This window comes from Pelobates fuscus, chromosome 11 (assembly GCF_036172605.1).
Source record: "Pelobates fuscus isolate aPelFus1 chromosome 11, aPelFus1.pri, whole genome shotgun sequence".
NCBI classification, from domain to species: Eukaryota; Metazoa; Chordata; class Amphibia; order Anura; family Pelobatidae; genus Pelobates; species Pelobates fuscus.
In genome coordinates, this window is record NC_086327.1 from 122,166,109 (window position 1) to 122,191,798 (window position 25,690).

General features: G+C 42.1%; 2 protein-coding genes across 3 annotated transcripts in view; both read left to right on the forward strand.

The window, feature by feature from the left end:
- The window catches only part of TMPRSS13 (transmembrane serine protease 13), a 38,930-nt gene extending 34,095 nt beyond the window's left edge, over positions 1–4,835 (forward strand). The window contains exons 12-13 of the mRNA XM_063436336.1: positions 949–1,107; positions 4,601–4,835. Coding sequence (XP_063292406.1) covers positions 949–1,107; positions 4,601–4,618 — 177 coding nt within the window. The 3' untranslated portion in view covers positions 4,619–4,835. The remainder of the gene's footprint in view (positions 1–948; positions 1,108–4,600) is intronic.
- Positions 1–25,690, forward strand: part of LOC134577551 (FXYD domain-containing ion transport regulator 6-like) — a 120,664-nt gene that overhangs the window by 45,520 nt on the left and 49,454 nt on the right. The window contains exon 1 of one of the 2 annotated variants that reach the window (XM_063436337.1): positions 11,449–11,552. The exons of the other annotated variant lie outside the window; for it this stretch is intronic. Within the exon in view, the coding sequence (XP_063292407.1) occupies positions 11,522–11,552 (31 nt within the window). The 5' untranslated portion in view covers positions 11,449–11,521. Of the gene's footprint in view, positions 1–11,448; positions 11,553–25,690 lie in introns of those variants that run through there. 2 annotated transcript variants of the gene reach the window in all.

The window sequence follows — 25,690 nt, forward strand, 5'->3', positions numbered from 1 at the left end:
CACAACAAAAAAAAAGAATAAAAAAATAAAATAAAATAAAATATATATATATATCAAAATATCTAAAATATATCAAATATGTACCAACATATTTTACATTTTTTTTTAAATATTCAACCATTTGAAAAATGTATTCAAAAATATTAAATCATTTGAAAGGCATGGCCAAAAATATTAGACCGAAGCCCACATGTAAAAAAGCTATCTGGATCAGCCGCTCTGTAATACCTGCACACACAATCAATCCAAATATTGCTAGCTATTATTCTTATTACTTAATTAAAGTGACTACAAACTTGCAGAATGTAGTATGAAGAGTTAGCAAGTTTCCCTCTTAATGTAACCAACAGAAATTTAGAGTGTGTCTCGACATGTGGTGGTGGGGGGCCCTTATGTGAACCCCTCACATAAAGTCACACTTCGTTTTAATCATCATTCCAATAATACTATGGCCACAAATCCTCCCCCCTGGATGGAGACCACAGCCCTTGTTATGGTCTTTCTGACAAATGTTACCGTTATACAGGGGGGTTAGATAGCAACAAGTAATTGACAGACACAAAAATAAAGTTTATGAAGAAGGCCCTGCTTTAACAAGCTTCCAATCGAGTAAAGAAAAAGTGCTTGCCGGTGTCACTGCCTATCGGGAGTATGGAAATGGATATCATCAGATCTGCTCTTTTTCATGGAAAAGTGGAAAGGGCACAAATTAGTAGCCACCCACTTGCTATTTCATAGAATCCTTCCATTTGTGTTAGCCACAGCCTATTTTGGACCATACTATGTCTGTTTGAGTCTATATCTCACCTACAATATCTCTATATCCTGACCACCAAACCTTTAAACTCCATATTGCTGACATCATTTTTCGAGGGCAGCTTTCATATTTATTCTAGTAAAATTGGTGATGGAAATCGGACCCTGACTGTGTTTATTACCGTATTTCAGGGGGACAGTGGGGGACCCCTGGTGTGTCAGAGTGACAATGCTGGACCCTGGTTTATCGCTGGAGTGACAAGTTGGGGAACTGGATGCGGGCAAGCCAAGAAGCCGGGTGTATACAGTCGTGTCACAGAGTTCACTCCGTGGATCTACAGCCAGATGGAGGTAGGTCCAACCACAGTGACAAGATGCCATCATGTATACATTAGTGGCAGAGACATAAGGGTTATTCATTAAAAAAAGAAACACCATCAGGTTTAGTTATCAAAGTAAGAATTTAAACCGAATTTCACATTTAAGGCCAGAATAGCCAAAAATAGAGTTTTTCCAGTTTTGGCTATTTTGACCTTAAAGGGACACTATAGTCACCTGAACAACTTCAGCTTAATGAGGTTGTTCAGGTGAGTGCTACAGCTACCCGGAGCCTTTTTCTTGTAAGCACTGTATTTTCTGAGAAAATGCAGTGTTTACATTGGAAGCTTGGAACACCTCTTGTTGCAGTCAATCAGACGGCCACCAGAGGGACTTTCGAGTTCAGTGGCCCTAAAAAGGCCTCTCGTCTGATGCATTCTGGGTGAATACATCAGACGGGCTATCAGCACACAAAGCACTGTGAACGCGCTTTGTGTGCTGATAGCCTGTCAGCACTGCTGTGGGCGTGGCTTCAGCTGACAGCTGAAGCCCGAACCCACAGGGACGCTTACTGTAGTGGTTGAAGGGGGGGGGGAGACCTACTGTCCCCCCCCCCCCGGCCCCCACCCCTGTGCGGCGGGTGGGGGCCCTAAAATTATCAAAAAGGGGGGGACCTATACAAAGGGGGGCCCTAGTTACAAAGGGGGGGGGCCTAGTTAACCCTCCCCCCCAAAAAAAAATATCTCCCTACCTACCCACCTCACCCTAAAAATAATGAGGGGGGGAACATTAACAAAAAACCTGTAAAAAAAAAAAAATGAGATAAAAAAACTTACCATTCGATGTTTTCTTTCTTCTAAAATCTTCTTTCTTCAGCCCCAAAAAAGTCCAAATAAAAATCCATAATAACCGACGCAATCAAAAAAAAAAAAAAAACGAGCGCAAAAAAAACAATCCATGTTCACCCATGGAGGGCTCCGCGCAGACTGAGCTCCGCAGGGCGGGGAAGGCTTATAAAGCCTTGCCCCGCCCTGCAATTAGGCTAAGAACACTCTGATTGGTGGGTTTAAGCTTCTTTGGAATTTTCCCACGCTTGTAAAATGACACAGAGCACTGTGATTAGATGGGTTTCAAGCCATCCAATCACAGTGATCTGTGTCATTTTACAAGCGTGGGAAAGTTCATTGGAATTTTCCCACGCTTGTAAAATGACACAGAGCACTGTGATTGGATGGATTTCAAGCCATCCAATCACAGTGCTCTGTGTCATTTTACAAGCGTGGGAAAGTTCTTTGGAATTTTCCCACGCTTGTAAAATGACACAGAGCACTGTGATTGGATGGATTTCAAGCCATCCAATCACAGTGCTCTTTGTCATTTTACAAGCGTGGGAAAGTTCATTGGAATTTTCCCACGCTTGTAAAATGACACAGAGCACTGTGATTGGATGGGTTTCAAGCCATCCAATCACAGTGCTCTGTGCACTGTGATTGGATGGATTTCAAGCCATCCAATCACAGTGCTCTGTGTCATTTTACAAGTGTGGGAAAGTTCTTTGGAATTTTCCCACGCTTGTAAAATGACATAGAGCACTGTGATTGGATGGATTTCAAGCCATCCAATCACAGTGCTCTGTGTCATTTTACAAGCGTGGTAAAATTCCAAAGAACTTTCCCACGCTTGTAAAATGACAAAGAGCACTCTGATTGGCTTATACCCACCAATCAGAGTGTTCTTAGCCTAATTGCAGGGCGGGGCAAGGCTTTATAAGCCTTCCCCCGCCCTGCGGAACTCAGTCTGCGCGGAGCCCTCCATGGGTGAACATGGATTGTTTTTTTTTTGCGCTCGTTTTTTTTTTTTTTTTTTTTTTTTATTGCGTCGGTTATTATGGCTTTTTATTTGCCCTTTTTTGGGGCTGAAAGAAGATTTTAGAAGAAAGAAAACATCGAATGGTAAGTTGTTTTTATCTCATTTTTTTTTTTTACAGGTTTTTAGTTAATGGTCCCCCCTCATTATTTTTAGGGTGAGGGGGGTAGGTAGGGAGATTTTTTTGGGGGGGGGAAGGGTTAACTAGGGTCCCCCCCCCCTTGTATTTAGGGCCCCCACCCACCACTCAGGGGTGGGGGCCAGGGGGGGACAGTAGGTCCCCCCCCTTATTGATAATTTTAGGGCCCCCACCCGCCGCTCAGGGGTGGGGGCCGGGGGGGACAATAGGTCCCCCCTTATTGATAATTTTAGGGCCCCCACCCGCCGCACAGGGGTGGGGGCTGGGGGGGGGACAGTAGGTCCCCCCCTTATCGATAATTTTAGGGCCCCCACCCACCACTCAGGGGTGGGGGCCGGGGGGGGACAGTAGGTCCCCCCCTTATTGATAATTTTAGGGCCCCCAACCGCCGCTCAGGGGTGGGGGCCGGGGGGGGGACAGTAGGTCCCATGCGCGGTATCGCGCTGACTATCTTCATAGGGCGGCATTCAATGCCGCTCTATGAAGAACGCGATTGGTGCAGCGCGAAGCCGCGCATGCGCACCACATCGCGATGACGCTTCTCTGTGAGAAGCGTCCTATTGGGCCCCGCAATTTCGTCATTTTGACGAAAAAGGGGGCGCGGCCTAGCGGGGAGCTCGGCGCTGGAACGGAGGTAAGTTTTTAATATAAAAACACCTCGAAAATTATGTTTAATAAATGAAAGTACATATAAAAGCAAGAAGGAAGGCTGGGGGACCTGTCTTTCTTGCTTTTATATGGTGACTATAGAGTCCCTTTAAATTTGAAATTCACTTTGAATTCTCACTTTGGGTAGTAAGCTTTTATGTGGAACCGACAATTTCCAATATATTTCCAAGAATATGTGGGAGAAACCTGTATTGATTATTGCATGATTATTCCTCTACATTCCTAGCCCAGTGTAGGCAAAAGCACTGTTGTACTTGTGAGTAATTTTTTTGGCTTATTGTAATAAAATCACAATATTTTGTATTAATTTTATTCCGGAGAGGAAGGAGACTCTACACAATATCTATAAAAAAAAACTATTAGAATGTTTGAAAATAACAATAAAACAATTAGTTAGACAGAAATCTTGATATTTACAAATTCAAGTTCAAAAGAAAAAGGTAAAGGAAACCGCAACAGGCAAGCTTTGCCAAGATGTTGACTTGACTTTCCAATATTCTGTTTATGAAATAATTTAGATAATAATCGGTTTATTGAAACACAAGGTAATAGATAAAAAAAAAAAGTAACTATCCAAGAATATAGAAATGTATCTGGTAACTATAACTACTTTTTACTCTTAGTTAGAACAAGACTGATCAATTTTGCCGCTCCCATTAAAGTTGTCATCTCGCCATGTCCTGGCACAGGGTTAAGGTCTAAAAGTTGTCCTCCAGCATTTTATTACTATTATTATTTAGCAACTCTTTTTTTTTTTTAATCTGCATTCCTTCCCTTTATTCCTGTTGAAAGCAGCTAAAGCCTGCATAGATAGAATCCCTGTCTCATGTCACTTTGTCATTCCATCCACAGCTGGCACGAGATTCGTGACCTCAGATCGGGACAGTTGAGAAAGTGGAAGTGGACTTGCTTGAGCTATAACGGCACGGTCATTACAGACACATGCACTGGAGAGGAAGAAATGGGATATTATGTATCAAGAAAAAATTAAAATATCCCACGAAGACACTGTGATTCCCTGCACCAAAACATTAACGTGTTGCAGTTCTTCTCACTGTAATGTAACCAAGAACCATGCTAGCTTTGGTGCCCATCTAAAGGGTATACATCATATATAGATTGCCTTATGGAAACAAGTAACTATGCACAATAATGCAAAGACCGTATACGGGCTCCAACACATTTTACAGATATCTGGTGGTTTCTGATCTTTAACACCTGCTGGGAATTTAATTCAACTTCAAACTGTAGCAAATTAAACGTTTAATGGACAAAATAAGAATAAAATAGCTGATAAGGAAAATTCTACAAACCCAGCTACAGACACAATTACTAGGAAGCATTAACTAGGAGGACTGGGACAGTGTGCTACAAGGGAACCATCTCGACCTACAGATAGCTTGTAACTGATGGTGAACCGACTGGATGGAAGGAAGTACTGTACACTTATAACGTTATAGGAAAAGTTACAAAGATAGCTAATGAAAGAAAGAAAGCACGTGTCTCTCCATTTGTACCACTTTCATGATGCTCTGCAAGTCTATGCTCAATTCCGGAGTCTCCGCTAAGCATAATAACCACTACTGGGCACTATAGTGCTTATGGTACCCGGAGTCCCCTGGTGATGTCCCGTGGTAAGCTGTCCATCCATTAATGCATGGTTTAACACCTATCTGTTTATGTCAGGAGCCCACGGTCCTCCCAGTCTGTACTGACATACTATACGTGAAATTCATACTATCAGTATCACGTTTTAACAATTTTATACTTTATTTATTAGCTGACAGATCTCATCATTGATATTGCTGAAGTATGAACTTCGCTTTAACATATCAGTGCAGACTGGAAGGGGCCCCATTGAAACAGGTAAGTGTCAAAGCATACATACATGGTCTACCAGCTTACCATGAGTAGGTCACCACTACAATAGTAGTTATGGTGATCAGAGTATTCCTTTTAATATGTGTTTAAATGAGGCATTAGGAGGAATTTAAAGAACACTGCAAAGCAAGAACCCATGTTCGATACGTAACCACCATTGGCCCCTTCACTGGGCCTGAAATGTGTTGTTTTGTGTTTACCTCTGTGCTAAACAATGTACATTTATATTGTAAATAATTTAAAGGGCTTAGAACCCACCTGTTTAGCATATTCTTTGTAATAAATAATGTATTTAAATATGTTGATAGAATTATTAATAAATATGAGAATCATTTTGGAAAACGATTTATGGAGCATGAAGCCATCATTCCTATTGTGAATATATGAGTATAACCTACTACTATTACTGAATATAGTCAGGAAAATTAGGATTCATCCAGAATGACTTGCCGTGTCTGCAGGGACCTGATCTGACTTGTTTTCCGGAGTGTAATATACTGAGTGCAGGCAGACCAGCCCTTTCTGTGGTTTCTTTGCTCACAAACACCAGGAAACCACACATAAACCAAACCAAGCTGTTGTAATGGACAGCAATGCAATAGGAGAATTAACCCCTTAAAGAGACACTCCAGGCACCCAGACCACGTCTGCCCATTGGAGTGGTCTGGGTGCCAACTCCCACTATTCTTAACCCTGCAACTGTAATTGTTGCAGTTTTTTATAAACTGCAATAATTACCTTGCAGGGTTAACTCCACCTCTAGTGGCTGTCTACTAGACAGCCACTAGAGGGAACTTCCTAGTCTATAGCACAGATTATCTGTGCTAGAGCGTCACTGGCCGTCCTCACGCTGTGTGAGGACCTCCAGCGTCGCTCAAATCCCCATAGGAAAGCATTGAAATTCGTTATCAATGCTTTCCTATGGGGAGATCTAATGCGCATGTGCATTAGGTCTCCTCGGCCGGTGGGCGGGATCAGTCTCGCCTACCGGCCGACGGAGACAGTAGGAGGAGCGGCGCGGAGGAGGAGACAGCGACGAGGGACATCGTCGCTGCCTCAGGTAAGTGACTGAAGGGGTTTTCATCCCTTCAGTAACTGGGGATTGGGGGGTGGGAGGGAACCTCCAGTTGCAGGAAAACGGATTGTTTTCCTGGCACTGGAGATTCCCTTTAAGGACACACAACGTAAATATTCCGTCATGATTCCTTTTTATTCCAGAAGTTGAGTCCTTAATGGGTTAACCTGTGTTGTGGTTAAAGTGACACGCCACTACCCTCCCCCCCAACCAAAAAAAAAGTTTTACAAATCACTGTTTAGTAGACTTAACACCAAAAAAAACATGCATGCCTTAAGTATGCATTTTTGCATTGGGGGTATTATCTAAAATACATATTTTTCAAAAGCTACAGAACTCTTGTATGCAGCCTTTGCAAGCATTCCCCTTCTAGCCCCACCCATATTTCCTGTGGCTATCCAATCAGACTTCAAAATGCAAGTCTTTGCAAGGCAGGTGCTTTGGGCACTTGTTGCCTCTTGAGTTTAGCTCCACTGAGCTAACCAAACCAGGAAGTAACAAGACTAGTTGTCTGACTGACAGACAGGGGAATGTACCACAATTAATGTATCAAAATGTCAAGTCCTGTTAAACCTCACTGTTTGCTTTAAGTGTGTGGGTTGTTCCATGAAGATAATACAAATTCTAAACGTGTTTAAAGGGATCAGAACTGCAAAGTATTTTATTAGAGATATTTTGTCTGCACATACGAATGATTTCCTTTTTATTTCTTGAGACTTGAGCCAGTGGGTTAGAGCCATGATATTGCCTGCTTAGACCTCAATTTACTACTTTTGTATAAACTTTTCAAATGATTTCATGTTTTTGGCTTAGCTTTTTAAATATTTTTTTTCGCAATATTAAAATATCAGAAATTATATTGTATCTCAATATATCGAAAAATATTAAATATTACAAATGGAAAATATATTGACCTAATATTAATTTCATTTGTTTATCCAAAAATATTACATCTTTTGAAAAGCTTACCCATGTATTAAATCAAGGCCTTGGTTCTTGTGAGATTAGCGGCCACTTTATAAAACTATCAGCAACTCTTCTGGAGTAGGGCACCTTTCACACACGATCACCTACCTCTCACAAAATCTGCGTACACATAAAACAATGAATCTTGCTTCCCCTCCCTTCGGCCGCGTTATACCCAGGCCTTGTCAGCCTAGCGCAAACAATGTCCCTGAGTGTGTTACCATTATGTGTTTTGCCAAGAATAGCCATCATGGGCACTGACATTCTTTAACAGTAACAGATTATTCTCAAGCTGACACAGAATAGCACTCATGTCCCTCATCAAGCTCAATGTAATGGTCTGTAACTGTGAGCTAGTTAGGAAGATGGGGGGATTACTTTGGGGTTTATTCTCTAAACACTCAACTGCAGTGAACTGGGAATCAAAGTGAACAATTCAAGCCGTATTATAGATCAGCTGAAGAAGTTTGCTAAATCGGATGTGCTTGACAAAGTGCTCCAGTTTAATTTTTTAATTCACTACAATTTGATGTTTATTGCTTTAACAATTTTGAAGTTACCTTTAAAGTGAATATAGACATACTGTCCAATAGGCCGTATTGAAAATGAAAAATATATTGGGTTTCACATTTCTTCTTTATTGATGGGTAGGGGCAGGGAGGGAGGAGTAAGGCGGGAGTTATTTAAAGGGACACTATAGTCACCAAAACAACTTTAGCTTAATGAAGCAGTTTTGGTGTAAAGATCATGCCCCTGCAATCTCGCGACTCAATTCTCTGCCATTTAGGAGTTGATGTTGTTATTATTATCATCACCATATATATATCGCCAACAGATTCCGCAGCATTTCACAATATTAAAAGAGGGGGGATTTAACTATAAATAGGACAATTACAAGAAAACTTACAGGAACGATAGATTGAAGAGGACCCTGTTCAAACGAGCTTACAGTCTATAGGGGTTAAGTCACTTTGTTTATTCAGCCCCAGCCACAGCTCCCTGCATGTGACAAAGCCTAAACATTTCTTGTAAAGTGAGATCTAATATTTAATTTCCTTTTATAGTAAATTCTGTTTAATAGAATAGAATAGAATTTCTCATCTACTGTTCTGTTAATAGCTTGTTAGGCCTTACAGGAGCCTCCTGTAAGTGATTAAAAGTCAATAAACAGTTTAGATAAACAGTTCTAAAGTAAGTTAACATCTGTTTGAAAAATGTAAACCTTTTTTTCATGCAGACTGTGTGAGTCACATCCAGGGGAGGTGTGGTTTGGGCTGCATAAACAGAAACAAAAGTAATTTAGAGAATTGAGCCGTGAGACTGGAGGGATACCCAGATTGTTTCAATAAGCTAAAGTTGTTTTGTTGACTACAGTGTCCCTTTAATGTATTACTTTGCTAAACACAATGGAAGAGTATTCTATAGATCAATTGTTTATACAGTGGAATAAAGATGTGGATACATTGTTCCAACTTTTATCCATGCTCGTGTATCTAATGTGGACTGTAAGATCAAAGGGTGAGTGTAGTTTTTTTGGGGGGATCCCTGCCAATGACCATTTTAGTGTGGGTTAACCTTTGCCATGCCAGTTATGAAATATGGTTTCCGAGAAGCACAGTCACCCAGGGAGCTGTTTGAGTCTTGTGTGAATGGTGGAGTGTTGTTCAAGAACTACGACACACTACGGACACAAACTGGTCTCAAAACCTCAAAATCCCTGAAGTATTTGATGAAGGTGGAGTCGAGCTAACTGAAAATGATGTGTATGGTAGGTGTGGTATCAGTCAACATGCAGTGTTTATATGAGATAGATTAGCTGTGTTAGACAGATCATTTAAAGTTCTTTAGTTGCATATCAGGTGATGTGTGGTTTTCCAATGTAAGATTATCCAGAAGGGACGTAAGGTAGGTAAGAGGTGAGTTACAAGTTATTCAATGCAATACAATAACATTTGAACAAGTGAAATATGTGGGGTGAGAGTTAAACATGAGCTGTGTCTTAGTATTTTTTGATTCATATTTTTTTATGGTCTAAGATCATGCCATATATACTTACATCGTTTAATAAGCTTCAGCAGAATACGTTGCTTTCTGAAATAACAAAAAGAAGATGCTGGATATTGATTTCAATGTCAGAGATGTCTGGTTTTGTTTAATTACACATACAAATGGCTCCAGGGGCAGAATACAGTCAAAAGTAAAGTCAAAAGAGGACATTATTTTTCTGCCTCTATATTTGCGAAAGAAGGCTCATAGTTGATTTAGCATTTATCTGCGTTTGGTTTTACATATAAAGCTGGGATCCAGTACATCATTTTAGGATATAATCGTAATGCAGACAAGCCTGTCTGTAGAAACATTGATGGGTTTTATCTACCGTCTGTAAAAAACAAAGTTTGGTTTGATGTGGGGTCTGTGTCATTTGGTAATTTGATATACAGTTCACCAATAAAGCAGAATCCTCTCAATGCTCAGTGGCTGGAACGAAGTCCACTCGATATGAATGGACAACGTATTCCAGATGTGGTTTCGGCCACTATGGCAAGAAGTTTGCAAATACTTTGGTTCTCCAGGCCCAGGGTAGAATGGGATGCGCAGCTGAGGCCCAGGTAATCGTGCCTTTTCTTGGTATAATAAGAGCTATTCTTTTAAGTACTGGAGATGGGATTTTGTGTGTTCTTCATCACCTGATGCTCCACCCATACATAATTTAAAGACAGTGACACCTATAATGGTATACGCATTGTGCATTCAGATGATACTGTGTCTGCTGGACCCTAGTCTGTCCTGGTTCATGTCTACGTATGCCCCACATTGATTGGTTTGTTTTGTTGTTTGTTCAAATGTTTTTTCTGATTATTATTGGCCGATATTTATCTTTGGCCTTTAGGATGTGCCAGTTTTATCCATTGTCACAGTAAATCCATCCTACCGTTAAAGGCAATTAATACGCTATCTTTACCACTAATCCTTTTCTTGCACAACATAATCTGCCATCCCACCGCCCTCTATCTCCGATATGTCTTTATCTTTATTACCTTCCTACTCTATTTTTCATATTTCACATTCTTTATTTGCCTTGACTGAATCATTGATATATTGTGCAGCGCTGCAGAATATGTCTGGCTATATAAACCTTTATTTTGATAGGAGGCTGAAGGGTTTTAATAGAGTTGTAGGTTGCAGCCACCAAAGTCACCAAAGCTAGTGCAAAGCTAGTGCAAAGTCCTTGTAGTTTGTTTCATTATTTTATGATAAGGATTCTGTGTTGACTAAAAGGAGCAGTCACTGTTTAACCCCCACCCCTTTAATTTGTCCAGCATCTCAATTCTCGTTACTTGGCCTCCGCCAAGCTTAGAATTCCTGCGTCTGGGAGAATCACAGCTGTTACATGTGTCTGGGCCATGTTTCTTGTCCTTCGGCACAAAACCAGACAGTGGAGTGAATGAAAAAAGAAAAAAAAAAAAGAACAGAAATACAAAAGGAACAATAATTTGTCAAAAAGAACGAGAGAAACTGAAAAGGTAGGTAGTGGAAGGATTAACCCTTTCAGTATCTGCTGGCTCGAGGAAATGTTAACCATCTCATGACCACTGAAATTGTTAGGAACTACAAAAAAAAGTCCAGAAAAGTTCTAGCAAAGGAATTGTAAATTTGAAGAAAATACGAAATGAGGCCAGAAAAAAAACTACAGAATGAGGAAGAAAAAGCAATGAAAGAGAGTGTGTGGGGGAAGGAGGGAGCAAATAGAGGAAAGGAGCAGGATTTTCACAGTGGTCTATTTATAATCCCAGGAGTTGGTATACAGGGCTTGTCTTGTGAATAACTCATTCCTTGTGGACAGTCCTGCAATGCGAAGCTGCGACCTTAAAAACAGAAAAGGTATCATTTTATTTACACGTTTACAAATGCTTTTACAGCCGTTACTTAGTAAATATGCCTTATGTCTGTGTATGTACACCGACACAAAGTACTCAGCCCGGGCTCTTCAGACACCCATTGCAATATGATGCCATTCATTCAGCAAGCATGTATTACCATGTACAGGGTGACCGTGACATTCAGAATGTATCCACAATTAGCGGAGCAGTGCCAGTTTCAGCGTTAACTACAATGGGAGGCATGTGCTGGCAAAATGCAAAATAAAAAGTAGAAATTGTACAAAATGTATTTCGCACTAGTAGTATTTCACCCGTCAAATTTCAAGTTTTTCGTATTTTTCATTAATATGGAAATGTATTCTCATGTCAGAACTTTTCTAGCACGTGGACTGATCTCACAGTGCTGTTTGTTTTTAGCACGGTGTTTAGTGCAAGTGATATTTACTGCGCTCATTTTATTCACTATAGTATAAAATAATAGTGTCCTGTCTACAGTTGAATGTAAGCTCATTGAGCAAGGCCCCCACCTCTCTGTTCCTGTGTGTCCAACTTGTCTGGTTACAATTACATGCCTGTTAGTTTACCTATTGTACAGCGCTACGGAATCTGATGGCGCTATATAAATAATAAAATAATAATAATAATGGCAAATAGGCAATGCTAGATTAAACATTTATTATTGTATATTTATTGTTTTTTACACTCAATGCATTTTTATGGCAACTTTTTTTTTTCAATTGCAACTGGATAATAAATGCTCTGTACAGTTTGTTTTTTTATTATTATATATTTAAACATTTCTGAGAAAACTTGGATAATGTAAATATCTATAATTCGCATCTGATTGCAGATATCATTTAGGTTACGTTCACACATTGCTTTGCCTTTTTGTGATGTCTTATGTCAGGAACTGTTACATGAGATGTGTACATTTAGTAAATAGGAGAAAGCAACTCACATTTGGGGAAATCACTGGGTCCCAAACCTCATTAGTATTTGTTCTCTCAAGTGAGTGCCAGGCTTATTCACTAAAGCATGAATTATAGAATATTCAAAGGGAATTCAACGTGAATTTCAAATTTTAAGCCAATGAAAAACGTGGTATGTTTTTGTATGTCTTATACTATTCTATAGAGATATGTCTATAGATCAGTTATTTTATATGCTAAATTCTATATTGTATTGAAGTACAACGCAGAGGGTGTGAATTAAGACTGACAGGTTTTCATGTCTAATGAGTACGTCCAAAGGGGAATCGTTTGAGTCATACTGAGTTAGTAGGAGTCATACCGAGGGTAACATTACATCGGCAGCTGGCAAACATGGCAGTGGAGAATGTGTAAATGGGTGTTTTAGCAATGACGTCAAAGAAAAATAAATACAAACTGGACAATGTGGCCCATTGTGGCAAGCAGGAAGGTACCAGCCAAACAGATGGTGTTCTAGTAGGATGGAAGAGACAGGCACTCTAGGGTAACTGAAACAATTTGGGCTGGAACTGAGGTTTATTAAATAAAATAAAACAGACACGAACGTTAGGTAGAGACAAAACAGTCTAGTACTGAGACTTGAGGCAGAGCAGACGGATAGTGAAGTAAAACAGAATGAAATTGTACATTGAGGCATAGCAGACTTGGACGTAAGCAGATCGGCTTTAGGTAGAATAGTTCTGGGGACCATCGCCAGTATGTCAGGGCACTGAGTACACTGAAAGACATAGCTCTATGCTGTTTTGGTGAGTTTCAGCTGCTAACCCAATGCAGAGATGTAAAGGTCCAGAGAGAAGCACCTTATCCTAAATAGCAATCAGCCCAAAGATTCATGAGATAAATCTGGAAGGTGCAAGTTCAGCAAATTAAAGGTCTCTGCATTAAACTTGATCGCATCCTTCGGAAGGACACACAGGTTTAGCTCTCAGCCTTTTGCTGTGCTTTGCATTGACCCGGCGTGACACACATTTGCACACATTTACTCCCAGTCCCCTATTTCTTACTCTGTGGTCTCTTCTCAATTCTAATACTACTTCTTCAAGGAATTGGAGGAATGGAGACAGGGGACCTCTTGTCCCATAACCTAGTCAGGAATATAGAGGGAGTGCCGCACCAAGTGTAGGAATCCAATCAGGAATGCAAAAACAACAGTACTCAACAATACATGAGAGGACCAGGAAAACTCAACTCACACAGAGCAAACAACTTTATAGAAATGAACAATGTAAGTGAGCTAATTTATCGTTTTAATAACGCTTTTTGCAAGCCGTGCTTTGCCACTTGACCCTTTTTTGGCTCCATGTGTGGCATCTGATTTAATTGTTCTTTGAAACGTTTTGCAATTTTAGAAAAGGCACCAACGACTACAGCTCCTTGAAATTTCTGACATTTTTTTTTTAAATATAAGTTATTGCTGCTATTAATGTACGTCTTGCTATGAGCATATCAGGGTTGGGTTCATTTTTATTTATTTTTTGCAGTAAATTATTAATGTTTTTTTTGTTTTGTTTGTTTGTTTGTTTTTATGGTTGGTGTAGTTGGGGTAGAAAGGAGGCTGACTACATATTTCATTGTTGTGACATACGAGTGAATTAACTCCAAACCAAATTGTAGTGAATTGAAAAATTCCATTTAGTTAAATTAACCGTTTACTGACCAAGACATTAAGAAATCCCTGGTGAAACTACAGGTAATTAAACGTAAGTGACTGGTAGTGATAACTAGTGAGGTTTTGCTAATCTGAACAGTGGTCGGAGGGAGGAATAATTAAGAAGTATGCACAGCAAATGGTCCCGATCTTGGCTTACAGGAGCTCATTATTGTTATTATTATTTTATTTATATAGCGCCATTAAGTTCCATAGCGCTGTACAATGGTGGACAAACAGACATGTAATTGTAAGCAGACAAGTTGGACACACAGGCACAGAGGGGTTGAGGGCCCTGCTCAATGAGCTTACATGCTAGAGGTAGCGGGGTATAGTGACACAAAGGGTATAAGTAGGATAATGAAATAGGTTGCCAGAAACTTAGTAGGTTATTTTTGACAGTTGCAGGGGAGGAGTCATGGGGGGAGGGGGACGAAAACCCGCTTCCTGAAGAAGTGTGTTTTCAAAGATTTTTCGAAGGACTGGAGGCTGGGTGAAAGTCTATTGGAGAAGGGAGGGAGTTCCACAGAAAAGGTGCAGTCCTGGAGAAGTCTTGGAGGCGAGCATCAGACGTGGGAGTACGGACAGAGGAAAGACGTAGGTCTTCAGCAGAGTGCAGGGGCCTTAACGGGACATATTTGTGTATTAGGGAGGATAGGTATGGCACCTTTAAATCCTGTGACCGTTTGGAAATGTGTCTGTCCTGTGTAAAGGTAGCTTTTAGGTGAAACGTTGTTGCGGCTGTGTTTGAGCCTTGATTTCATTGCAAATATATGAAGGGATTATTGACTAAACAGTGACATAGTGAATTGACAACCAACTTCCAAACGTTTGGGAATCAGTTATTTTGATATAAATCCTGCCGTACATTTTAATTTTCACCATTACTTAGAGAATAACCCCCCTGGTTGTCAGATGGTTAAAACAAGGTCAGGCACAGTCTTAAAGAGGGTGCTTTTTATGCCTGAATCCACGGAATAAGTTACTCTCAGCACTGCCTCACTATTATACGTATCCCTTTTACATTCTACTATTTATAGCAGTGCTGCTGGGAAATCTGACATACGTTTTCCATTGCAATCACGATTCTCAGAGAAGAGACAGGAATAGAGCAGACAGAATGGTTTCCTAACAATTTTAATGGTTGTGTGAGCTAAACGATTCTGAATTAGGGTCATTCATTAAAGTGTGAGCTGTCAGGGTTTCAAAGTGAATTCAAAGTGACTTTTAAATGTTAGACCAAAATATCCGAGATGAAAGCATGACTTGCACTAGAGGACATTGCCATCTACATCTGCCTAAAATTTTAAATTCACATTGAATTTACTTTGATTTCTCAACAAGCCACACTCGTGAATGACCCTCTAAGTTTGGTAACAGAACCCTTTAGGTACCGCACCGCAGACTGTTTTATAATGGAATCCCTGCTGGCAGCCTGCGGAGGGGAGTGTTGCAACCATCTCCCACATATTTCATATATCTCTTCTTCCAAACATATATATCAGGCACAGATCTCATATCCCAAATAAATAACAGGCACAGATCTCATATCCCAAATATATAACATGCACAGATCGCATCTTCCAAATAAATAACAGGCACAGATCTCATATCCCAAATAAATAACAGGCACAGATCTCATATCCCAAATATATAACAGGCACAGATCTCATATCCCAAATATATAACAGGCACAGATCGCATCTTCCAAATATATAACAGGCACAGATCGCATCTTCCAAATATATATAACATGTCATTGATTTCTTCTTCTAACTATATATATATATATATATAGATATATCAGGCACAGATCTCCTATCCCAAATAAATAACAGGCACAGATCTCATATCCCAAATATATAACATGCACAGATCGCATCTCCCAAATAAATAACAGGCACAGATCTCATATCCCAAATAAATAACAGGCACAGATCGCATCTTCCAAATATATATAACATGTCATTGATTTCTTCTTCTAACTATATATATATATATATATATATATATATATATATATATATATCAGACACAGATCTCATCTCCCAAATATATATTAGACACAGATCTCATCTCCCAAATATATATCAGACACAGATCTCATCTCCCGAATATATAATAGGCACAGATCTCATCTCCCAAATATATAATAGGCACAGATCTCATCTCCCAAATATATAATAGGCACAGATCTCATCTCCCAAATATATATCAGGCACAGATCTCATCTCCCAAATATATAACAGGCAGAGATCTTCTTTATAATTCATAAGCACAGATCTCACCTCTGCTATAGATTATCATGAATAAGGTCATAGTGTGACTTAAAGGGACTCTCCAGTGCCCGGAAAACAATCCGTTTTCCTGGCACTGCACGTCTCCTCTCCCTCACACCTCCCAATCCCTGGTTGCTGAAGGGGTGAAAACCCCTTCAGTCCCTTACCTGAGTCCCCCGCCGATGTCCCTCGGCGGTGGTTTCGGGTCGCCACTGCTCCTCCTCTTCATTACGTGGGCCGGTGGGCGAGACTGATCCCGTCCGCCGGCCGTGGAGACCTAATGCGCATGCACAGCAATGCCACGCATGTACATTAGAGCTCTCTGTAGGAAAGCATTGAAAATGTTTTTTAATGCTTTCCTCTGGGGAATTAAGCGATGCTGGAGGTCCTCACACAGCGTGAGGACGTCCAGCAACGCTCTAGCACAGGTTTTCTGTGCTATGAAGCAGGAAATGCCCTCTAGTGACTGTCTAGTAGACAGCCACTAGAGGTGGAGTTAACCCTGCAAGTGTAATTATTGCAGTTTATAAAAAACTGCAATAAGTACACTTGCAGAGTTAAGGGTAGTGGGAGTTGGCACCCAGACCACTCCAATGGGCAGAAGTGGTCTGCGTGCCTGGATTGTCCCTTTAACCCCTTAAGGACCAAACTTCTGGAATAAAAGGGAATCATGACAAGTCACATGTCATGTGTCCTTAAGGGGTTAAAGGGAATTAGTATTCTAGAATAAGGGGGGACCTTTATTACACTGGAGGGCATGTCCAGAGGGAGGAGGGTGTACATGACTGTAATTCTAAATTTGTGTAGTTTCCTCCTAAAAGCCTGGTTCATGTTGAACGAGAGTATATATAACAAAGTGTTTCAGTTAGTTTATTGAATGAATGCTAAAACAGCTCAACCATGACTATAGCTGATATAGACAATGTTTTTGTTTTGTTTAAAACAAATAATTGACTGTTTTTTCTAATTTTTGCTATTAATTTTCCAATTCACTATCATGCAGTGTTTATTGTATAAACCTATGTGTATTGTTTTTTTTTTTTTTTTTTTTTTACCATTTCAAGATATAATCTTTAATTATGCACTATAATACTTCCATTCAACATTTATCTTGTTATCACAATAACTCAGTAAAAGAGCATGAAAAAAAAACTAATTTATTATACCTTGGTCCATTTGTCAAATTATGTGACTGGGACCCTAGAAGCTGCACGCGAGACATGTAGCCAATGGACATGGATGTGGCTTGCAAGTGGCTTCCTCAGTATTTGTCTCAGTACTTGTGAAAGTTACACCCTCTCTGAGATGCCATGAGACACAACGCTGTAACTCACAATGCTGTACACTACACCCATGCACAACTTTATGCTGTCGCCTAGCCTGCACGACTGTTCTGATTCACGGCCCGTTGCATCATTCGTGCAACATTGTATCTTTCGGCATCGCTGGCCAATGAATAGAAGTCTCTACCCATGTAAACCCTCACCACGGACAGAACCTTGCCCTGTCTTAGTTTCTGATTTGGCTATCTGAGAGCACGTTCTATTGTGATTGTTTATTTGGTATCTGACGCAGTTTGTCCTTGATTTTTGCGGTCTTTTGTTCACCTGGACCTTGGTTTGTTTTTCCGATTATTACGTGTTACTCAATATCCCTTGGTCAACGCTCATTTACAGATTCTCTCTCTCTTATACTAATCTGAGGCTGTTTTGACAACCAAGGCACCATGTCAAACCAAACCACCTCTAAGGACCAGTAATACGTCAATGTTCTTTCTAATCCTTGCCTTTGTGAGATTAAGCCTAACCTCCTGAGTGCTGGGGCCATACATTGTCCTGACAAAATCAAAGCCTGCATTTTGAACTATATAGAAGTGTAGGCACCTGTGATGGGAGTATGTGTGTATAGAAGGGAATGAATGTGCTAATTACACCCATATGGCATTTTAGTTTTTTTTTTTTTTTTATAGCTCCCAGAACAGATTTTGTTTGTCGGTGTATTTTATACACAGTGTATGAAGTTGGCAGCCATAATTTTAGCGTAGGCACATGAAGAACTCTAAATTGGGTATTAGGAACGTTTTGTTAAAGCTGCTTAATAAAGAGCCAGGAAAAAGAGTTTAGTGAAAAGGCAGAGCAAGGATTTTCATAACGGGTAATTAAAAGGCGAGCAGCTGAGAGACATGCTTTTAATAACATAGAACACATGTCAGCTATCACAGCCTGTAAAGAAAGCCAAAGACTGGAGGATATAAGCCAAAACTACAGGACAGGATCACGCTTACATACAGAAAAAAACATTATCTACTAATCTATATCATATCTACCTATATAAATGTACATGCTATTTTTTGTAGACAATAAATATTTCTGTACAGGATAGAAAGATGGACAGAAATGTAGACAGACAGACAGACGAATAGATAGATAGATATTAGATAGATATAATCACAGGGCCACTATCAGGGTGTGACAACCATGATGGTCGTCAGCGGCTCGGCGATCCTGGGGGGCCCAGGCAACAAGCCACACATTACCGGTGGCGGAACTATTGCCGGTGCCGCGAGTGTGGCTGCACCAGGTTCAGGACACTAAGGGGCCTATTAGGTGGCCCATTCACTTAAGACCACCCAATGGGTACTGCATAAGAGGGGCCAGGTCACACTGTAATTGTCAGGGCTCCGCGGGCGGCGGTGAGGGGAGGCTGCAATCCTCTCGCAGCACTCACCCTCGGTCCGTCGCCGCCCGCGGTCCCCTCTCCCCTTACCGTTAAGCGAGCGGCGTCCTCTCCTCCTGACACGCCGCTCGCGTCCTCCTCTCCTCCTCCCAGCGGCAGCATGTCTAACGCTGCACGCTGGGAGCCGGCCCTATTATCTAAGCGCCGGGGTCACTCACGTGACCCGGCGTTAAAGCTACAGTGCAACAAACACAGTGGGGGGTATAGATATCCCCCACGTGTGTTTGTTAATACTGATTGGTGGTTAGCCAATCAGGATTCAGGCTAGGATTTAAATACTTACCTTTCCTGTCTATCTGTGCCCTGTTGTGGTCTTTGCTTTATAGTATCGATTGTGAACGTGTGCTTTCTGGTTACGTACCCTCTGGCTTGTTATACTGACTTTGTGACTTTCTCCTACCCTTTGACCTCGGCTTGTTTCTCGTTATTCTGTTTTCTGGTTCCCCTTACTCGGCTTGTCTCCTGACTATTCTTTGTGTGCTTAGCCCGGCCACTCTAAGGACCGGTACAGCACACTTTCTGTGTGTGTGTCTGTGTGTGTGTTAGCGTGTTGGGTTCCCCGGGATCGTGACAGTAATAGCGTGCGGCTAGGAGGAAGTGACAGCCTTTCTTCTTCCCAGAGAAAGAGAGTGCTGCGGGGGGAAGGAGGAGGCACAAGCAGCAGCAGGAAGAGGGAGGGGAGAAGAGTGAGCTGCTGCAGGGCCCACACATATCAGCCTCTGCCAGCAGAATCACATGCAAGCCACCAGTGCCATCTTAACAGCATTATAGGCCCCCGGGCAAAGTAGTGCACAAAGGCCCCTACCTACACAACAACTCACAGGAATGAAATTGTAAATTATCGACAGACAGAATGCTGAATACACACACACAGATTGCTGAATACACACACACACACACACACACTGCTGAATACACACACCGACTGCAAAGTACACATACACAGACTGCTGAATACACACACAGACTGTGTTTTCAGCAGTCTTTGCACTCAGCAGTCTGTTTGTATACTCAGCAGTCTGTCTGTGTGTATACTCAGCAGTCTGTCTGTATACTTAGCAGTCTGTCTGTGTGTATACTCAGCAGTATAATTGTGTGTATAATCAGCAGTCTGTCTATGTGTGTACACTCAGCAGTTTATGTGTGTATTCAGCAGTCTGTGTGTGTTTCCTGCAGTCGGTGTGTTTGTATTCAGCAATCTGTCTGTGTGTGTGTGTGTGTGTGTATTCAGCAGTCGGTGTGTGTATTCACCAGTCGGTGTGTGTATTCAGCAGTCGGTGTGTGTATTCAGCAGTCTGTGTGTATACTCAGCAGTCTGTCTATGTGTATACTCAGCAAACACAGACTGCTGAATACACACACACCGAGAGCTGAATGCACACACACTGACTGCTGAATACACACACCGACTGGTGAATACACACACACACACCAACTGGTGAACACACACACAGACTGCTGAATACACACACACCAACTGGTGAACACACACACAGACTGCTGAATACACACACACCAACTGGTGAACACACACACAGACTGCTGAATACACACACACCAACTGGTGAACACACACACAGACTGCTGAATACACACACAGACTTCTGAATACACATGAATACACACACACACATACACAGAGTGCTGAATACACACATACTGCTGAATACACAGCAAAAAAAATTAGTAAAAGATTTGTGCCTCCCTCTCCCCCTTCTTCTTACCTTTATTCAGGGAGGGGGGACACTGCCAGCCTTGGTGGTCCAGTGGTAATTGGTGCTCTTTAACTTGCAGCTCTTGTGGCTGCAGGCTACCTGTACTTCTCCCACAAGGTAAGTTCTGTGTCGGAGCGTTGACTTGGCAACACGCGGCATCGCTATGATCAGCTTTCTTGTGAGAAGAACTTCCTTCCAGCTCCCTCCTCCCTCCCTGTCACAGACAAAGGGCCTCTCGGGCCGGTGAGGGAGAGCGAGCAACTGAGCAGGGCCGGCTCTCCATGGGCTGGCAGGGGAGATCAAAGGATCTCCTCTGTCGGCCTGGAAACATGGGCAAAGCTGTGGGGCCCCTATGCTTATGGGGCCCCGGGCAAGTGTCCAGTGTGCCCATGCGAAAAAAAGACAGCCCTGCAAGCCACCTGTCAGGATCGGGACAGGGATCCAACACGCAGAGTACAAAGAGTGGAAAGGTACGTATACCGGGCCTTAGAATGGCCGGACTAACGTACCGAGAGTAATAGAGAATAGTCAGAGACAAGCCGAGGTCGAGGGAACGGGAAGACAGATAAGCGAGAGACAAGCCGGGTCAAGGGAGAACAGAGAAGCAGGGAAGTACAACAAGCCGAGGCAAAACCAAATAGAGCAAACTAGAATACCAGAGCACTGAGTGACTAGACAAGCTAGAACCACGACAGGGCAATGAGCTGGAGAGAGAAGTAAGCTTAAATACCCTGGCTCCGGATGGTAAGCACGCCTCTGACAAGTGCCGATTGGATATCGGACACTTGAGTGACAGATCGCTCGTGATAGCGTCATAACGTCACGTATTGAGCGTCCTGCTAGAAAAGGATGTGGATTCCTCGCGGCCGGTGTTTAAGTGGCTGGATGGACCGCGAGGAACGGAGGAAACAGCTCGCCTGGATGGATAAACCACCAAGTCTCTACCTCCCTTAGAGGTAGAGGCCTCAGGTACCCTGACAGTACCCCCCCTCTCAGATACGCCCACCGGGCGGAAGGAACCGGGGCGAGATGGGAAGCGGAGGTGAAATGCTCTGCGAAGGCGAGAAGCATGAACGTCCTCCTGAGGTACCCAACTCCTCTCCTCAGGACCATATCCCCTCCAGTTGACCAGATATTGCAATTTTCCCCTTGAAATTCTGGAATCAACGATGGAGCTTACCTCGTACTCCTCCCGACCCTCCACCTGAACAGGACGAGGCGAGGAGACCTTAGAGGAGAATTTGTTGCAAATAAGAGGTTTCAACAAGGAGACATGAAAAGAGTTAGGAATGCGTAAGGCAGGTGGCAGAGCAAGGCGATACGCAACCGGATTGATACGAGTGAGAACCCTGTAAGGGCCTATGTAGCGAGGAGCAAATTTCATAGATGGAACTTTTAGTCGAATATTCTTAGTACTTAGCCATACCCTATCCCCAGGAACAAAAACAGGAGCCGCTCTTCTATGCTTGTCAGCGTGTTTCTTGAACAACGAGGAACTATGTAACAGAATTTGCCGAGTCTGATCCCATAATTTCTTCAGGTTGGCGACATGATCATCAACCGACGGTATCCCCTGAGAAGAGGAAACCGAAGGAAAAATCGAGGGATGAAAGCCATAGTTCATGAAGAAAGGGCTAGAGCGAGTTGAATCGCAAACAAGGTTATTGTGTGCGAACTCCGCCCAAGGAATCAGACCGACCCAATCGTCCTGGTGTTCGGAAACAAAGCAACGCAGATACTGTTCGATCTTTTGATTGGTACGTTCAGCAGCTCCGTTAGACTGAGGGTGATAGGCCGAGGAGAAGTTCAATTTGATGCCCATTTGAGAACAAAAGGATCTCCAGAAACGTGAGACAAATTGAGAGCCTCTATCAGAAACAATCTCCGAAGGAATCCCATGTAGGCGAAAAACCTCTCTTGCAAAAATCTCCGCCAATTCAGGAGAAGTCGGAAGTTTAGGTAATGGCACGAAATGGACCATCTTAGTAAATCTATCCACTACCGTGAGAATAACAGTCTGTCTCTTGGAAGCAGGCAAATCAACGATAAAGTCTATGGACAAACAGGACCAAGGTTTCTCAGGAATGTCCAAGGGGTGTAACAGGCCACATGGAGACGCATGAGGTAGTTTAGTCTTGGCACAAGTCTCACAAGCTGCGACGAACTCCTCAATATCTTTTCGAAGTGAAGGCCACCAGAAATCCTTGGATATCAAAGAGTATGTCTTGCGAATCCCAGGATGACCAGCTATTTTACTTTCGTGAAAACACTGTAAGAGCTCCAGTTGAAGTTCAGGAGGAACAAAGTTTCTGCCCTCAGGAGTGTTTCCGGGAGCTAGATGTTGTGACTTCAAGATCTGGTCAAGTAGCGGAGAATGAATTTTGAGACTGGTATTAGCAATAATATTGCATTTGGGTACAATGGAGGACATAAGTGGTTCAACTGAAGCAGAGGGCTCATATTGGCGAGATAGCGCATCGGCTTTAGAATTCTTTGACCCAGGTCTGTAAGTCAGAACGTAATTGAAATGGGTAAGAAACAACGACCAACGAGCCTGCCTGGAGGACAACCGCTTAGCCTCTCCGATATAAGACAAATTTTTGTGGTCAGTTAGAATGGTAACAGGATGTAATGTACCTTCCAATAAATGTCTCCACTCTTTCAAAGCCTTGATAACCGCTAGTAATTCTCTGTCACCAATGTCATATCTGCTTTCAGTACCGGTCAATTTTTTAGAGAAAAATCCACATGGATGTAATGGTTTATCAACCCCCAACCTTTGAGATAGGACAGCACCTAAACCAGTCTCTGATGCGTCTACCTCAAGTAGAAAAGGCAGAGAAGTGTCGGGGTGAACTAAAATTGGAGCGGAAGCGAAAAGCTCCTTGAGAGTTTTGAACGCAAGGAGAGCTTCAGTAGTCCAATTCTTAGTATCAGCCCCCTGTTTGGTCATATTAGTGATAGGTGCGATAATGGAAGAATAGCCCTTAATAAAGCGCCTGTAATAATTAGAAAAACCAATAAATCTCTGTATGGCTTTAAGACCTTTGGGTAAAGGCCACTCTAGAATGGATTGGAGCTTATCCGGATCCATCTTAAATCCCTCCCCAGAGATCACATAGCCGAGAAAGGTTACCTGGGTTTGATCAAAGCTACATTTCTCCAACTTGCAGTACAAGCCATGCTGGAGAAGCTTGTGCAAAACCCTCCTGACTTGCTTGTGATGAGTCTCAATCTCACTAGAATGAATGAGTATATCATCTAGATATACAATGACGCAATCTTGCTGAAATTCCCTAAGAACCTCATTTATCAGATCCTGGAATACAGCTGGCGCATTGCATAACCCAAAAGGCATAACAGTATATTCATAGTGGCCATATCGAGTATTGAATGCCGTCATCCACTCATGTCCCTGCTGGATTCTCACCAAGTTATATGCCCCTCTGAGGTCTAACTTGGTGAAAATTGTAGAGCCCTTCAAACGATCGAAGAGTTCGGTGATCAAGGGAATCGGGTAGGCATTTTTAATGGTTATCTTATTCAAGCCTCGATAATCAATACAAGGTCTCAAAGAACCATCTTTCTTTTTAACAAAAAAAAATCCAGCCCCGGCAGGGGAGGAGGACCTCCTGATGAATCCCTTGTCTAAATTCTCGTGAATATACTCCTCTAGAACTGAGTTCTCTTTTGTAGATAATGGGTATACATGACCTCTGGGAGGCATGGTACCAGGGAGTAGGTTAATTTTGCAATCAAAGGACCTGTGTGGGGGTAAGGTATCGGCTTTCTTTTTGTCAAATACTGCCTTTAAATCTAGATACTGAGACGGAATTTGTGTCTCTGTAGGATTGTCAGAGTTAGTCGATGTGTTGGTCAAGCCGAGAGGTGAGACCTTCCGCAAGCATTTCTCTTGACAATTCTGTCCCCACGAAACTATCTCCCCTGATTCCCAATTAATAATAGGGTTATGCCTCCTCAGCCAGGAGTACCCCAGAACTATGGGAATAGACGGAGAAGAAATGAGCAGTAAGGATATGTCCTCTCTATGTAGGATGCCAACAGTTAAGTTAATCGGTATGGTCTCATGGAAAATAACAGGCTCAAGTAACGGTCTACCATCGATGGCCTCAACAGCCAGTGGTGTCTCTTTTAACTGGGATGGAATAGCATGCTTGGCAGCAAAACCCTGATCTATAAAGCTCTCAGCAGCTCCAGAATCGATTAGTGCCATAGTCTTAACTACTCCCTTCTCCCACTTTAAAGAAACGGGTAACAGAAGCCTGAGCTCTTTGTAGTTGTGAATAGAGGACAAAGTAGAAACACCCAAGGCCTGTCCTCTAGAGGAACTTAGGTGCGAGCGTTTCCCGAACGATTGGGACAATTTAGGCGTAAATGACCTCTGACTCCACAATACATACATAAACCCTCCCTTCTCCTGTACTGTCTCTCCCTCTCTGTGAGATGAGTACTGCCTATCTGCATAGGTTCAGGAATACGTAAGTCCTCGAACTCAGAATTTTGAAAGGTAGGCGCTAGTTTAAAGGAGGGTCTACGGGTTCTATCTCGAGTGTTCTGCCTCTCTCTTAAGCGTTCATCAATACGAGATATAAAAGAGATTAAATCCTCCAAATTTTCAGGGAGTTCTCTAGTAGCGACCTCGTCAAGAATTACATCTGATAACCCATTCAGAAACACATCTATATAAGCCTGTTCGTTCCACTTAACTTCTGCCGCCAAGGACCTGAACTCTAGTGCATAGTCCACAAGTG